We start from the raw sequence: 17163 nt of genomic DNA on the forward strand, positions 1-17163 counted from the left end.
AGAATATCGGCTCTGATCTACTGAGTCGTAGAGACATTTCAATTAAATTATTATCGTGCAACATTTTGAAAATGTTTTGTCTAAATTCTAATCTAAATTTGGTTAGTTCTAAGCTATTAAGGTCTTATTCGAGACTTATGGTCGCACCAGATGAGTTAAGACTAATGTGGTTAACTCATAGAGTAATTTCGGATAGGGTACACCGTCTGCTCGTCACGCTATCTTATTTTCGGCCGGATAGATTCGTGCAACTTCTTAGTCTAATACCGATCCTAATCTTACTCTTATACTTACTAGTCTCAGGGTGGATAACTAGTCTCTGCTAGGCTCAATAGATCTAGGGTATACTGGTTTATTGCGGCTGCTGAAGTTCTCTTGGAGAGGCAACTAATTTCTAAGTTAATTTCAAATCTCTCTGGTGCTGAAATTACAAGTAATTTCAGCACTTACAAATAAATGGGGCGTTAGTTAGATGGATTATTATTGATTAAAATTAAATATTTTACAGTGGTAAAATATCCAATTTATCCAATTATAAAATGTAGTTTAGATCAGGCTCCTATTTATAATTTATCGGTCATTTTTTTCCACTCCGCATGATTAAAAAAATCATTCTCTTCGGAAACCTATTAAGGGCATTTTATTAACCAAAGTTGTATAAAAGATGATAAAAAGAGCTGGGATTTAATGCTCACTGTTCATTTAAAAATTTGTTAAAACTTTGAGTAAATTTTGTCAAAAATGGTCCTTGAATATGTTTTGTCTAAAATGGTCCCTTTGGAAATGGATTTTAATCATTTTTTTAACATTCTGAGCTTTAATTTGAGTTGACTTTTGTTCATGTAGAATTGTTTAGCTTTTGTTTTAATTAAGCGGAAAAAAATTAACTATTGTCTCAAAAATGTTTCTTTAATTTATTTTTGCTCCAAAAATATATCCAAAACAATTGAAAAAGGCTTTTTTCAATCTTTAATCATTTGGTTTGAACAAAAAAACTAGTTGATTATTGGCTCAAACAGAACTCATGTTTTATTTGTAGGGAAAATGGAACTTACTCCGTAAAAAGAAGATCCGATAAAAATAATCATTTTTCGGGCGACCGTTATTTTGATTTGAAATACTTTTATCAAAGAAATTTTGGTTTGGCTACAGAGCGCAAAGATCGCATCTGAGGCCAAAACCAACTTGAAAAGTAAAAAGAGAAAAGCCATTTAATCTTGTTCTGTGGAAGAGCAGCTCAAAATACCATTCAACTACCTTACGACACAACAGACTTGCTAAAATTTGTGCTGGTTTGGTACCCACAGTCTTTGTACTATTTTGCCCGCAAAATTTGACCCGATTTTCACTTTTGATTATTGTTGATTTTAAATCCAAAGGACAATACATAAGCAATCGGCAGATTTATTCATCATCGTGCACAACCTATCAAATTATTCATTACTTGCATGTAAAAAAAATTCTTTTTTGTCAAGTTTCAAAATCATTTTTGGGTGGAAATGCAATTTGTTGTGCCAAAATGTTAAGCCAGCGAGATGATTTTGTTACTAGGTCAATTTTCTTACAAATTAAAAAGTATATTTGATTAGGAATAAATAGAAAGGTCACGTTTTGTTTCCGTCATCTTGACCTTCAAGCAACCTAGCGGGACCAAACATTTTAAAAACTTTTTTGAATGGGACTCATTAGAAAAAAGCATAAAACCAAATCAAATTTCCAGTTATTCGAGATTTTTTGGGCCCAGAAATCAACGGCAAGCTCTTCAAATTCATTTTGGAATCTCAGGCCGAAAATGTTGAGGGTAATTTTTGTTCTACTGTGGGTATTTTTGTGTTGGTTTTGTCCATTAGTTTATATGCTGTATATAGATTTTGGGAAATCCCAAAAACACTTTTTTACTGAGTTTTTCTCTGATCGAAAATTGGCTGTCCCGCACTGAAGTTTCGTGATAACAATCAACTATATAGGATTTTTATAAAATGTCTCTCTAGAATTTAAAAACAATCGTTTGTAGTTGATTCAAAATAGAGTAAACAACTAAAAATTTTTGAAGCATTAAAAAATGTTATGAATTAATTAAAACCAATTTTTTCAGCTTCTTTTGAATAACAATTATCAAAACAAAAGGTAACCCAAATTAATCACTTACAGTGATACAGTATCATTTTTTTAAATTAATCTCTCTGTTGTACTAGTTTCATTTCTTACATTACGAGGCCAAGCTGCGCACTGGATAGGCCCATAATGTATGTTCCTTCCAGAGACAAGTCTGTAAACATGTTAAGAGTTTCCCGGGTTGACCTCCATAGACCGAAAATGCTAGTCATACAATTTTATACACTTAGTCTATGGAAAAATGCTAGTCATACAAATTTCATGCATTTTTGCAAAATGAATTTAGTCGAACTTTAAAGGTATTTTATAGTTGTTTTGGTATCGAATTTGGTGTCTCTTCATAAATAAAAGGAAAAAAATGGTATGAAAAAAAATGCTAACCATACAATTTCCATATATGGAAATTGTATGATTAGAATTTTTTTTAAAAATTTTTTCTTTGAAAAAAAAATTTTGAACATTCAATTCAACTGCTGGCAAAGCATTTAAGCGTTTTTTGGGCTGCTACGACTGAAAACTTTGACTTTTTTTGTTTTAGTTTTCTGGAAAAAAAACACTATTCATACAATTTCCATATATGATGGCGACGACAATTGCCCCCAAACATTTTATGTTTTTTTCAACCGCAAATTGATTTTCATATTCAAACAAACATATTTTGAAGAAAAAAAATTTTGCATGTAAATTTAAATTTTTTGTGTGTATAACGTAGTCCTGGATATACTAATATTGGATTTTTTTCCTTTTCTCTTCATAAATTTTTTCAAAAACGCTTAAAATTCCTCGTTCTTTTGTATGACATGTTTTTGAATGCCTTGATCAATGTTTGGTAATTTAATAATTCAAATTTTAAAATTAATCATTTTTGAAAATTATTGCCAAAATTTAAAAGTTCATTACTTTCGTTATATTGTTTGTCTGAGACAGAAGTAACACATATCAGGCTGTTTCCAATGCATTTTCAATGCGAGAAGGCCATGCCGTTGGTTACTACGTTTGAGTAATCAAGGTTTATGTTATTTCTGTTCGGTTACGAACACAACCAAAAAATTTTGTGAAATTAAAATGTAAAAAATCATTATTTTTGGTTTATGGAAAATGCTAGTCATACAATTTCCATATATGAAAAAAAATACTAATCATATACCTTTCATGTAATTTTCTGTACGTATGGAATTGCATGAAAAGTGTATGACTAGCATTTTTCCGCATATGGAAATTGTATGACTAGTATTTTTGGTGATCCCGGGTTGTTGCAACGATCAAAGGAAATGGATGAACAAAAGAAGAACAAAGGGAGCGTCGCTGTTCCGGAATCCACTTAAATTTCTCAAAAGGCACAGTTTCGCTACGTAATGTAATTCTTAAAACCAAATTTAAACTTAATTGAATTATTTTGTTCGCTCAATAAATTTCTTTCTGTTTTTTTTTAAATTTCTGTTTTTTATTCGACTTTCATAATAAACTATAGGTCTCTGTTTTATATGCCAACCTCATGCTCCAACAAATTTACCCCACAACAACCCCCTCCCCCAACATGTTTGTTGGGATTCGAGTTTTGCAGAAAGCTGCAAAAAGTTTATCTACAAAAACAATGGATTTTATGGATTTAATATACAAAAAAAATCGAGCATCTAGACAATATCTTAGCCAACGAAAATCAATTCTAACTAATTTGTGCTTTTAATTGTTGTTTAATTTGCATTACTGCAGTTTTCAAATTCATTCACCGCTTTATTTAGATATCAGTAAAATGGATCACATTCTGAAAAAGTTTTCTTTTCTTTTTGATATACTAGTGGCGAAAATGAAGCGCAAATTGAAGATTTTATTCTCTCAAAAGTCTGTTTTTTTGTCCTTTTTGGACAATGTTTACTTCGGTAATTTTTACTTTTTGGACAATGTTTACTGAATTTTGAAGTAAATGTTGTCAAAAATGGACATTGAAAACAGCCGTTTAAGAGAGTAAAATCCTGAATTTGCACTTAGTTTTGTCAGTAGTGTAACTTAAGTGAAGAGGGTTTATTACCAAGCTGACCAAAAATGGAAATATGCGTCAGACAATTAAGAAGCAGAAGAAAAATATGAAACAATTTTCTTCTCTGATTTCGACGTATAAGTCAACGTAATCCAAAGTGCCTTTGAAAATAGCTAACTTACCTAACAGTTTTGTCAATTGGCATTTAGTGTTGTTCATTAATGTTGTACAGCTAATATTGTAAATTTGTAAAAAGAACCTTGTTTTTTGGTTTGTATTTTTCAAGTTGCAGAAGTGCCCGGACTGCCTCGAGAGATCTCGCTTGTTGCACTAGACCTGGATCCTCTATCAGCTGTCGTGGATTCTCGTCCATAAATTTTTGCAGTCCCTCGATGTCATTTTTGTACAGCAAATTGTCAATCAAGCCAAAAGACGAAACAGATGCGGCCATTTCAAAAAAATAAACCGTTAATCAGGTTTTGTTCAAGTTTTTTTCGTAATACGTCACAATGAGTTCACTATGCTGTGAATAAATCATGAACAGTTCAGATTTTTTTCACGTTGTTCTCAGCGTGCACTAAATTCAAGTTATGGAAGCTGATATTCAGCTTTTTGGGTTCAAACTCCAAGTCTGATTTTCATTTTCCAAAACAAAAAACGATTAAATTAAAGTCAAAAAAGATTGAAGAATATTTTGGCGACAGCTTAACATGTAGCACCGAATGCGAATGTATTAAAGCTTCAAATGGATCAACGTTTGCTCTCCGTGAACTTCGACAAAAACTAAGAGTCATAACCAGGTGCGGACCTAAGATATTTGCGAAGGAGTGAGGGGAGGGGGGATATGATTTGCAACAAAATTTCGAAAACTTCTTTGTCGACCTATTTTTTAATATGGACCAATATTGATCTTGCGAGCTCTTCCAAATCGAAATATGTTTTTGAACAAACTTCCGCCGCAGCCAAGTTTTAAAAAAAACAGGCCAACAAGGACAGTTTTAGGAACTTTTTGGAAGGTTTTCAACATCAACCACGCTTTATAACCAGATAACTAATTATAGGATGATGGCGAATTATAACCAGACAACTAATTAAAGAATCATGACGAATTAGAACATCAGATGATAAAACAATATGACAAAAATAGGGTGTGAGGATGAGCTCTTACTTGACCTCTAGCTTCAAGTCTACCACAGACCGACCAATTTCGGTTGCAATGGTGGTATCTCCTTGAAGTTTTAGAAACAGAAAACTGTCCAAAAAACAAAAATTGATTGCAAAAAGCGAAAAAAGGAGCCTTCAAAATTTTCTCATAAATTGATTTTGTAGTCTACTCATTTGGCTGTAGCAACTCAAAAAATTGCCGATCCGATTAATGAAAGTTGTGAGACGAGTAAATACATTAGTCAAAGATCAGAAAAGTGTGCTCTGAAAAATGTTCTGATAGGGGAGAGCAAACTGTTAAATATAATAAAACCAGACTAAAATGTGGGGCTAGTTATTCGAAAGTTGGCGAATATGTTGTTGTGTTTGTTGAGGTGTGGCTCCTATGACTAGAGCTGCCCCCGGATAGGGAGGGGGCTCGGACATAGTAGTGGCCCTTAGTATTGTCTGCTGGGGTACCTGGCTGTCACCGTCTGTTGACCTATAACCCCTTCTGGAGTAGGGTGGGGGCAGGAGTTCTCTGTTTATACTGCTTGTGCTGATCATCACATCATCTGCCGCTATAAATATTATTGGTAAAATGAAACGATGCGGGCTAAAACTCAAGTGATAAATGAGTAACATCAAAATAAAAAAACAAACAAAGAGGAAAAATTCCCAGTATTTATTCCGAAACGATAATAGTTAGGAGCGGAGGCGAATGTATTAAAGCTTCAAATGGATCAAACGGCTTTAGAGGCGAATGTATTAAAGCTTCAAGCGGCTTTAGAGGCCTTTATCTTTTCAGGGATTTGACCCCATCATCAACCAAAGGGTCCCCCTTTGGTATTATTAAATGGCATCCGTTTTCGGTCGACCAATCCTAAAATTTTTCTAAGGTGCTATTGGCGGTAATATATGCTTATTAAGTAATACATGCTAATTGGCGCTTGAAAAGGAGTGCGCGCCAAAAAAACGTGATTTTTTGGTCAACATTTTCTAAAAAATGATTTGGAAAATCCGCCCTCCCTTCGAGAAAATTCTAGATCCACCCCTGATAATAGTAGCATAGAACTCTTCCACCACGCAAAATTCCATCTCAAAATGTAAATCTAGGAAACTATAAAAAGTTTTTTTTTGTTTATTGCTGTTTGTTTTGTAGTCTGTAAGACTGATTAGTTAATGAGTCATAGGAATTTATTATTAAATACATTAGAAAAAGCTCGGAAAATTCAACCTGAGATTTCAGTGTAAACAATCAGTAGTCTTAAAAGAGAAACTTTTTTCGCGACACTGCGAGAACGTTTTGAAATAAAACTAGAATGCGAATTGCGGCTGAAAATGTTTATTCGTATATCACAGTTGACCCTCAATGATCGTACTAACTTTGATATGCATAAAATTGGCTGAAAAAATTCTCGAAGGTCGAAACAACGAGAACAGCTCAGCAGTTTTTGATAATTTATCATAATAATTGATCGTTTTTTGAACTCACATGGTCGTTACTTAAAATTTGAAAGTTTTTATTAATTTGGTATGCAATCGTTTCTTTTGGAGAAAGTTCAGTCGAGAAGAAAAACCTTTTTGCGCATCTAAAAGTGATGAAGTTTTTTTTGAAATTCTACTTAAAATGATCTTCCTGATATTTTTCCTACTAACTTAATTGTTCGCCACTACCGAATTGAGTTTCTTGCACGCGAACCACAGTAGTTCTGCAACGACCACAACCATTCAATCCGGCAGTGTCATTACAGTGTCCATGTTGCTCCGAATCAACCCCTCCTCCCCCTCCCCCTCCCCCTTTGTCGGCGCAGTAGGAGGAGCAGCCGGAAATGCAGCAGATGAAGATGATGATGAAGAAGGGACTGCATACCACGAACAGGCCAATTGAGAGCAGAGTCCACCCGAGTGTCCTGAAACAACGCCATTTTTGATACTTTTTCATCATTACGGGGGGCTTGAAAGATATAAAAGAGGATCCGGTTGAACACTTGACCATTGCACAAAAAATAAGAGCAAAAGAAAAATATATAGGCATTGTTTTTTAGAGTTGTGGTATTGCGCTTGCAGTAACCTTGATCATATCGTAATGTTATTCCATGATTGATGCATTCTATGATTGACGCACAATTCTATGATTGATGAACAACTCTCGAGGTCATTCAAGCTGAGCCATTTGCTTTGATCAGCTTTTCATCAGTCTGTAACATGAGACCAATGCTTACAGTCGAGCTGATTGACAACAGAATCACAAGGATAGAAAACGAAATAACATGTTCTAAAATTAATCATTTGGAACAACAACTTGATTCCACAACGGGTTCGGGTAAGGTCCTATCACCTCGGATCCTTCATATTAGTATTTCATTACCATTCTCCTGAAACGATCTATGCATGTGTCTTCTGACGTCGATTTCGCTGACATGTTCTTGTCGAACTGTATTCACAGGTTAAGTAGCAATAAATCTACCAGCAGCCCTGGCCGTTGAAAACTTGCCATTCTGGAGAGGTGACAGAACCTGGGCCCCCAACTTTATCATCAAGTGTGCAATCCATTTTTTCAGTCACAAAAGCTTCGTAGCTCGCATTCGTATTTAAATCTCTTGGCTGTCTCGTCTATCTTCTTCGGTCGTTGCTCTGAGCTCCCTAGGCGTATCAGCCTTTCCAGAACCCTTGGACTGAAAGTAATCATCTATTTGGACTGTCAGCTGTGCTTATCGGGCTTATCCACCTGACCCTGGCTGATGACTCAGACTCTCATTTCTTCTTCTTTTCTTCAATTTTCTTGTCCGTTTAATTTTTTTTTCATTTTTGTAATGCCATCTTCTTTGGTTTTCTTCTTTTCCTTTTTTTATCGTTTTCTCTCTGCGCTCAAATTTTGTTTGATTACAAATTTTTACTTTCCGCGCTTCTGAAGTCAGCTGACTGGAACGCACTTTTCCTTCCTTTAACTTCCGCAATTTTGACACGAATTGAAATTTCTCAAATTCGATAGTCGCCGAACGAATGAATTAGTTTTCATTCCTGTCGTGTTCTGTCTATTTTTGATCACTTTGCTTGACATTGCAATCAAACAACGACGTATTGTATAATGTGTTCTTCGTTTCGAGTTTTCTATTTCAGTGAAAACAAACTTATCGTCTAAATGCCCAAGGCTCTAAACAATCGATTATCCCTTTGTTTTTTTCCTGGGATACGAACAACCTTGAAATGATGCGAAAGTAATTTCTTCACATTTTTTGTGAGTCAAATTTGATAGACGCCTTGTTAGACTTGCCTCCATTTTCGCAAATTTTGGGTCTGAGAGGTTAAGCCCCAGCCTGGGGACTATTTTGTGGAAAAATTTCAACCAATCAGAATCAGTAGAATTTCCTATTCGCTGAATGGTTTTTGCTGTGAGCCGAGATCAAAATTAGCAGAAAATGAACTAAAGCATACAATAAATTTGAGGTTTTGCTTTACAAATTTGCCGTTGCCGTTGCCGTTTCAGTTTTTTTTGTAGATTTTTGTTTTGATTTTCAATGCCATGCTTGTCTTATTCAATTTTTTCATGGTTTTTTGTCCATTAAATTAAATGTTAAACTTTTTTGCGCCTAGATTCTACTAGATGTAGTTTATCATCCAGAATAAAAACATTTTCAGTTCTGCTTGTTTGTTCTACCCATGGATATTTGAAAGACAATCGTTTTGGAAGTCGCAAACTGATAATAAATTGTTATGTGCTCCGTTGCGTTTCCGCTCACTATATTGCCCGAATCAAGATTTTTCACTTAATTTAAAGCAATATTTGAGCGGTTTTTGAGCGGTTTATTTACAAAAACCGCGCAAGATTTGAACGGTTTTTGAGTGGTTTATCTATAAAAACTGCTCAAAAATTGTTCAAAACTTGCGCGATTTATGTAAATTAAACCGTTCACTTATTCGTAGAAAGCCGCCCGCTCAAAAACCACTCCTTTTTTCGAGCGCAATCGTCTAAAAAACCGCTCAAATCGTGCTTCACATTTGGTGAAAAAATCTCGACTCGGGTCTTTCGTACTGTTCGGTTGTTTAAACAGCTATTTCAATTGACTCTAAGTGTACTTTTGTTCTAGTACTATGAAAAAAAAATCATCTCTTTTCAATGTGACAATCTGACTCACCCCCTTGATTAGTTGTTCCAGATTTGGCATTTCATATATGTTTTCAAATAATTGAATAATAATTGATTTGATATCTCAAAACCATTTATGAAGCGTCGTCGTCTATTACCGTAAGCACAATTGCTGCAAAATGATTTATGAATGGGAGGGAGGGGGTGTATCTTTTTTTTTCAGTAAAATAGTTCAAACATTGGTAGAAAAAATTGTTAAAACAGCACACTTAGGGGGTCATTTGGAAAAAAGGACAAACATACGTTAATCCTAAAAAATTGAGAAGCCAATTTATCAGCAATGCCTATAATAAATTTTGTGGTTAAGTAAAAATAAAAATTAAAAAAATGAGTGAAAAAAATGTTACGTCATCTGGAAGCAGGAGTCCTTGCAGTTTCCATCGCAACATCTGTCCTTGCTCATTGCTCTGCAGTCGCCATCAGATCTACATGACGCACCTCTCGACAATTCAACCATTAAAGTGGCACCTAAAACAGCAATATTTGATAAGCGCAAATTGAGGCAATAAACGCAAAAAGAGAACCTCTTCAGGCTTAAAAACCAAAGAACTGCGATGCCCTTTAATCACCGGCTCGTGACAATTCGAAAAGTTTTCGAGTTTCTCCTCCGATTGTTTTAAACTGAATTTCCTAACAGCTATGCTATTTTTTCAAATTTTTTTAGTCTAATGAACCCTGCAAAGTATGTCACTTTGAACAGGTGAACAGATTTGAAAAAAAATTCTAGCAACTTTTTGTTTCAATTTAACGGCGTTTTCTGTTTTACCTAAGCCTTTCGAAATCTTAGAAATAGCAAATTCGTGTCTATATTCAATTATTTTGGAGAGTATGCATGAATATCAAAGTTCTCAAAACAACGAGAACACTGAAATTGCTACCCCGAAAAAAAAACACATCAGATTTGACAGACATTAGGGGGTTTAGCAGTAACAGATTTATGGGGAGGGAACAGTTGGGGAGGTGTATGGGAACAGTTTTCTTTTTCAAGGATTCAACCTCCTGTCTACCCAAAGGGTCCCGCCCCTTTGGTACTATTTTAAGGCAAAAACTGGCATGCGGTGCAGGCACGTTGGCCAAAACAGGGCCTTTAAAGTACTTTGGAATTGCTCGGAAATTCAATTTGCTCGACATAATTTTTCGAAATCTTTTAGAAAATCCCCCCTCCAGAAAATCCTAGATCCCCCTGGGATTTAGTCCTTTCAGGATAAACTCTGGAGGATTTATTTCAATTGGATATTCTCGTGGCAAGTTCGGACGTTCTCTAAATTTTTTTTTTGTGTGATTATTAAAATTGTCTTTCGGTTCAGTCAAAAAGTCAAAAATAAACAAACCCAACCCTTTTTTTGGCCCTGATTAACTCGAAGTTCTCCTCAAATCACGATTAACTATTAACAGATGGGTTGTAAGAATAATTTTTTGCGAAACAAAAATTATAAAGTTTTTTCATTCAGAAAAGAAATAGCAAAATACTTAGTATACTTCCCATAGTAACATACAAGTCGGTGAATAATAAATTACCACAAAAAAAATCGATTATATTTTCCAAAAATTTTTTTTGTTCTGATTTTCGTAACGAAAGTAAAGGAATATTTGTGCTCGGGATGGGTTTTTTTTCGTCAGACAAGTTTCGACGTTTTAAATAGCCTTTTTTGACAAAATTTTCTTCATCATTCGAAAGGGATTGTTGTCCTGAGCTCAATTGGAAAAAATTTTTCACCTGTAATAGTTTTTCAGAAAGCTATGGGGTTTAAAGATAGCCATTTTTACCAATTTGGGACAATAAACGCGCTATTTCTTTCGCGCTATTAACGCGTAAGCGAGATTCAAATTGAGAAATTGTTCCAAATTGATTCAAGGAAGCTTATATGTCTTAATTGATTTGTTAATAGGAGCAAAATCTGTCACGTTGTACTTAATAGGGCGTGTGGAGTGATGTTTTTACAAAATTTTTTTTATTTTATTACATTTAAGTTTTTCACGTTCTTGCTGCTCCATAGACCTTAAAAGGCAGTCGGAACATTCAGGGCTTACCCCTGATACGAGCAGTTTTGATATTTTTACTATTTGATTTGGAAGCATTTAAGAAAATGTAGGTCGTAAAGTACCTTTCAAAGTGAGCTCCGAACTTTAAATCAAGTAAATTTTAAAGCGTCGATCCGTCAAGTATAAATTTAGTTTTTCTAGGTAAGTACATGAGCTCTTCTGAAAAGCTATTTTTAGGCAACAGTTTCTGCTCCGGAGGCAAACTTTTGAAAACAATCGAGTTTTTTCTCAGTCTATGCTCCCTCAAAATTAGTACATGCTCGCATCCAAGTTGTAATTTGTCAGGCTAAAATTTTAAGGAAGCTCAAGGTTTGATTTAAGACTTTCAACCAACTACCCAAATTACCTGATAGGTAGTTGCACTCTTCCCCCGCCCTAGGCATGATACAGGTGGCCAACCCTATAACTTAAATCGTCTTTGAATGCCTTTAACAATTTCAATTTTGGGTCCCCTGTCAAGTAAATTGGTTAACTATTGAATAGTGCGTGCCTTTGTTTTTGTTCAGCCACTGCTCTAAATATAGAAAACGTTAAGTTGTATGAAAATCTGCGTTATGAAAATTTAGTTGGGTTTGTTTTACAAGTGCAATTTCTTTGTTAAGTGCTTTGTATACAAAAGCAATTAAAAAAAATTGATTATAAGCTATCTGTCTAATTAAAGCCTTGATGTTTTGCCGCATCTGAAAAGTTTTTGCGTGCTTGTTTTAAAATGTTAAAGTTGTGTGAACAATTTTTGGCCAAATTGTCTCACGCACTAGTAGTTGAGTTGAGTTTTTAAACATGAAAATTGATGAATTGGCTGTGACCGAATGCTTTTTCTAATATATCAAAAAAATTATAAAAACAACAAAAAAAAGTCAATTTTTTTTTGAAAATTATTCATTTGTTTTCTATTTTTGATTTTGTTAATGAGAAGCAACTGAATAAAATTGAAAACGGCAATACTGAAAAATAAAAATTGGCAAAGTACGAAACTAATTTTAAAAGTAAAATAAAGTACAAATTTTTTTAGATTTGATGGTGAATAGGATAATGGGTGAGAAAAAAAATGGCCAAAAACTGTTGTGACTCATCAAAATTTTTCAAAAACGCTAACTGTTAGAAAAAAAAGATATCACAGAATGTTCAAGCCACAATGAAACTTTCACAATGTTAATGAAAAACAAAATCTTCACGCGTTTTTCAAAAATTATTTTTTTTTCTAAATTTTAAGCCGTTTTTGTACTGAAAAAATGAAAAAAGTGAAACGATATTCAAAAAATTCTAAAAAGAATGGTATATTAAACTGAAAATATAAAAAATTCTGACATGTTTGTTATTCTATAAACAACTTAAATTTTTTGGGAATTTTTTGAAGAAATCGTATCATCACAAAAAAAGACTCAGTTTGAGGTAAGACTCGACTACTTCGGCGTTTATTTATGGTTCTAATTTACCAAAAAAAAATATTTCGGTGCAAGCTAACGGGGTTTCATTTCATTCCTGCTTTCAACTTATGATAAGTTTAAATCGATTATGAAAATGTAAAATTCTCCAAATTAACCATTTATGAGAACCAATCAAACTGAAGATCTTAATCCCGGGTCGAAGTCCGCGACTCATGTCCAAACTTTTGCAAGAAATTTTGGCATGACCAGATTTTGGCAACTGAATCTAGACAAATTTGGACTTTTGCGACGGAAACTTGGCATTCAATTTGTTTCGATCACATTGATTTGTCGCAACTTTCGCGACCTAGACGGAGATGGCGCGACCAAAATGTCGCGATCCATATTTGTTATGTCCACTGTTTTGCGACCAAGATTTGCCATTTTCAGTCCTTCGCGTCGGAAAATTTCAGCCGAGACATTCGCTATCAAGATGGAGACGATTCAACTAGCGCAACTCAGAAAACGGTGCAACCAAACTCAGCCATTTCCAGACTTTCGAGACCGAGGTGCAAACGGCGCGACTTTTGCGACGAAGACGGAGACCGCGCGACCATGAAAAACTCTCTCGAGGCTTTCGCATTCGAGGTGATGAAAACGGCGCTACCTTAGCGACCAAGGTGGAGACTGCGCGACTCATGTATAGACTTTCCAGACTCAAACTCTCGGCGCGACTTTGCAATGATGAAAAATTTAATGTGATCTGTTCAACTTATCAGAAAATTTGACTGAATTGAACTAAAACTTGTTTTACCAATTTCTCCAGGTGTACTCAAACTACATAATCTAAAAGCAGGACTAAGACAGTTGTTTAGTTTTGGACTAAGGAGTTGCACGAAGCTAACCGACCAACATTAGGTAGTAGCAGTAGACCCGATTCTGAATAAGGATAGAAACTGCTCTATGACGTCAATTTCTAACATATCCCACAAAAAAAATCTCTTTTAAACCCCTGGTGATGATGAAAAGTTGAAATCAAAAAATGTTTTGGAAGTTCGGAATATTATTACTAATCAAGGCTGGCTTAGACTAAGAAATCCACATGATGCAGGCCAAAAAACATCAATTTCAATTAATTTAGCCTCCAACAGGTCCTTCTTGGTTTGACCTAGCTCAAGGTAACCGGGTAACAATGCAATGCGAAATCTTATAAAAACCTATTATCTTGTAAGAATAAATTTGAAAACTTACAAAACTCTTGCATCATTAAAGTACCAAATCAAAACATTAATATTTAGCGTGCATGGAAAAATTATGTTTTTTTTTCTGATTTAAATCAAAATCACATGAAAATATAATACCTTGTAAGATTAGTATCAAACAAAGCACTGGTGAACCATTGATTTTTTCTGGTTAGTACTTTATTTTCGTGTTTATTAGCTTTTCTCTCGCTGGCTCTGGCTCACTGGTAGCTAGCTTGCAAGGCAAGAGATTCAGTCGGTTTTTTTGTCAGACACAATTAATCTTGCGCATTCATCTAGCTACCGCCTTCCTCTATAGAGAATCTGGAGAGCTTTGTTTGAAACTACTTTGTCCAAGTTCTTAAGCATTGCCTAATTGTGAGCTTCCTTTAGGGCTTCTTATATCCGATTCAATTTTTTTATCATGTTCTTTCATCATCAGTTAAGTTTTTAAATGAATTTTACATGTTTACTCTTTTTCTTATAAAAATCTTAAATCTTAATTCATTTTCGTATAAGACTCTTACATCTTAACTTGTTTTTTTTACAAGATTCATACATTTTAAAAATTTTTACATTCTTATAAATTGATTCAATATTGCTGTTTCGGAAAAGTTTTTGTTTCAGATCCTTGAAACGAATCTAAGAGTTTGTATTCAAAAAACCACAAAAGTGTACGATTGCTGATGAAAATTGTTTTGAAATTTTTTTTGTTGGAATGGTTATGTTGCATAACAAGGAAAAAGATATATATCATCTAAAAAAATCATTTACAGTTCAGAAAGAGAAAAAAATCACTTGTGATTCATTCAATTTTGCGCGGTTTTTTACCAGTTTTTTTGTTAGCTTGGCAAGTCAATCCTACTCAGAAATCATTCAAATTTTAATTGAGGCAAGCTAAAAAGAACACATAAGGTGCTACGGAGAGAGGCAGAACAAGTGATTTTGGTTTTTTTTGGTCTCTGTCCATTAGAGCCACCGGCAAAATATACCCCAAACGTTATAAACAAATCGCATTGTAAGTGCTACAAGTTTTTCGAAAAAGTTGGGTCTTCTGATACAAGCAGTTTTGTTTTACTATACAACCCGAACTTGACCCGAGCAAAAAGCTTATAGATAAAAATCTCGAAGAACTAATTAGACGAAAAAAGATAAAAACAAACGTTGATATCTGGTTTCATGCAAATTGAGCTGGATAAAAGCGGTGACAAAGTTTGAAAATGCATTTGATTGAAATTTAGAATTCTGAGAAAGTTTTCACTTACCGATGATAAACAATTGAAGTAATAAATTATTCATATTGAAAAAAAAAGAAACTGGGAAGTCTTTTGGGTTGTTAGAGTTTAATATGCACAGAAAAAGAAATTAAAACAAAATCAAACTAAAATATAAAAGAAGTTTTTATTCACATATTCGGTGGTACGAATTTTGTCAACGACGAATGTCTTAAATATTCAGCTTATATCAAACATGAACGCATAAAAAACTCCAGTTTGACGTGATTTGAATAGCTACGAATTTCTTGAGAAGTTATTACACGCGTCACAAAAGCTTTTAAACTCAAATGTAATTGATCACGAATCATTTAAAAAACAATGAAAATTAGACGAGTGTTTAACAATCTGTTAAAATATCAATAAATCATTTGAAAAATAGCAAGTTGTTTATTCGAAAAACTTTTTTTTGTAGAACTCCCGGCGTAATACTTTGCGTAATTCCCTCAATGTGTTATACTCATGGCGAAAACTTTTTGTGGAATAATCAACGTGATCAACACTTTGACCCAGAATAAAAATCTGGGTACTCTTAGTCCGGATCGAGGTTAATTTCAGACTTATTTTCAGACTTTCAAAGTCGCGCCGAATGTCTTCGTAGTCTGGACAGGTGGTCTGGAATTTAGATATGCAGACCACCTACGATCACAACACAAGTGTTACACGTGATTCAAACAAAACTCTGGGCAACGACACCTTCGATTAGAAATACTGGTTTTTGAAGAAAACGCACAGCAAAAGAGTATCTGCGTAAACTTTTAAAAAATCTATAAATTGACGCAATTTCTAGAATCGCTCTGATCGTAGACACATCTCGCTCTGTAGCGTGAAATTAATGATATTTGGTCCGGGTTATCTAAAAATACCCGATCTCGGTCGCTATAGACTAAAAACTGCAAAATTGGTCGCAATGGTCTAGAAATCAAAAAACAACAATCTCTTTCCGAGACTTCAAAAAACATTGGGGCATGACTTTAGAAAAGACTGTCTGAGCAATGCAAGAAAACGACTGCTTAGAAACTTAGGAATAACTTGGGCGATGCGAATAAAGAAACACGGACGGGATGATTTTAGAAAAAACTTTGGTGGTGATAATAAAAACAATAGCGCGAAATAAGAAAAGAATGACGGCGCGACTCGAAAAAAGTTTTCAATCGAGTGACCTTAAAAAAACTGGTGGTGCGATTTGCTACTAACGGCTGCGCTGAGATGGCGGCTGCGCTACTACAAAAAGCTGATGACACGACTTATAAAAAAAGTTTTGAATTTTGGAGGCTTGAATTTTAAAAAAAATATGCTGCTAGCGCGACTCCAAAAAAGACTTTCACAGCGCGAAATGAATGAACTGTCGGTGCGTCGTAACAAACTCTGAGGGCGCGACTTAGGCTAGGAGTTTGGCGACGCAATCTAGAAAAGACTCTACCGGCACAAAAAGGATTTTCAATTTGAACTGCACAATGCATCTATAGAAAAGGACAGCAACAAAAACCTAAGAACAGGAAGAAGAAGGACACATCAGGATGTGAACTGAAATGACCCAGAGTGAAGGATGCTGACAAAAGAAAACACAAGAAAAAACAAGTTGTTAGTCATCGCAGTATCGACAAAGAAGACATCATCAAGTAGACGTATAAAAATTCGGACTAAAGTTTCAGCCGAATCCAATCACTGCGCGGATCATTTAATTTTATTTCAGATACCAAAAAACTGACGGCGAGGCCCAACAAAAAAACGGTGTGTCCTAAGAAAAGACTCTTTTAGTCGCCCCAATCCACTGTCTCTTAATCTTTGTTACTTCGCGGTTCGTCGTTTCATAAGGTCGTACATTGCACTGTGTGCACTTCACCCATTC

General features: G+C 34.7%; 1 protein-coding gene across 1 annotated transcript; it reads right to left on the minus strand.

Annotated features, from left to right (window-relative positions):
• Positions 1 to 5483: 5483 nt before the first annotated feature.
• LOC134851779 (uncharacterized) lies at positions 5484 to 15503 on the minus strand. Its single transcript, XM_063868007.1, has 4 exons — positions 15303 to 15503; positions 9734 to 9854; positions 6896 to 7149; positions 5484 to 5817 (listed from the first exon to the last, which is right to left on the minus strand). The coding sequence occupies exons 1-4, from the start codon at positions 15334 to 15336 to the stop codon at positions 5588 to 5590; spliced, it is 639 nt and encodes a 212-aa protein (XP_063724077.1). The 5' UTR covers positions 15337 to 15503; the 3' UTR covers positions 5484 to 5587.
• Positions 15504 to 17163: the final 1660 nt, after the last annotated feature.

Source organism: Symsagittifera roscoffensis, chromosome 7 (genome assembly GCF_963678635.1).
Source record: "Symsagittifera roscoffensis chromosome 7, txSymRosc1.1, whole genome shotgun sequence".
NCBI lineage: Eukaryota > Metazoa > Xenacoelomorpha > Acoela > Convolutidae > Symsagittifera > Symsagittifera roscoffensis.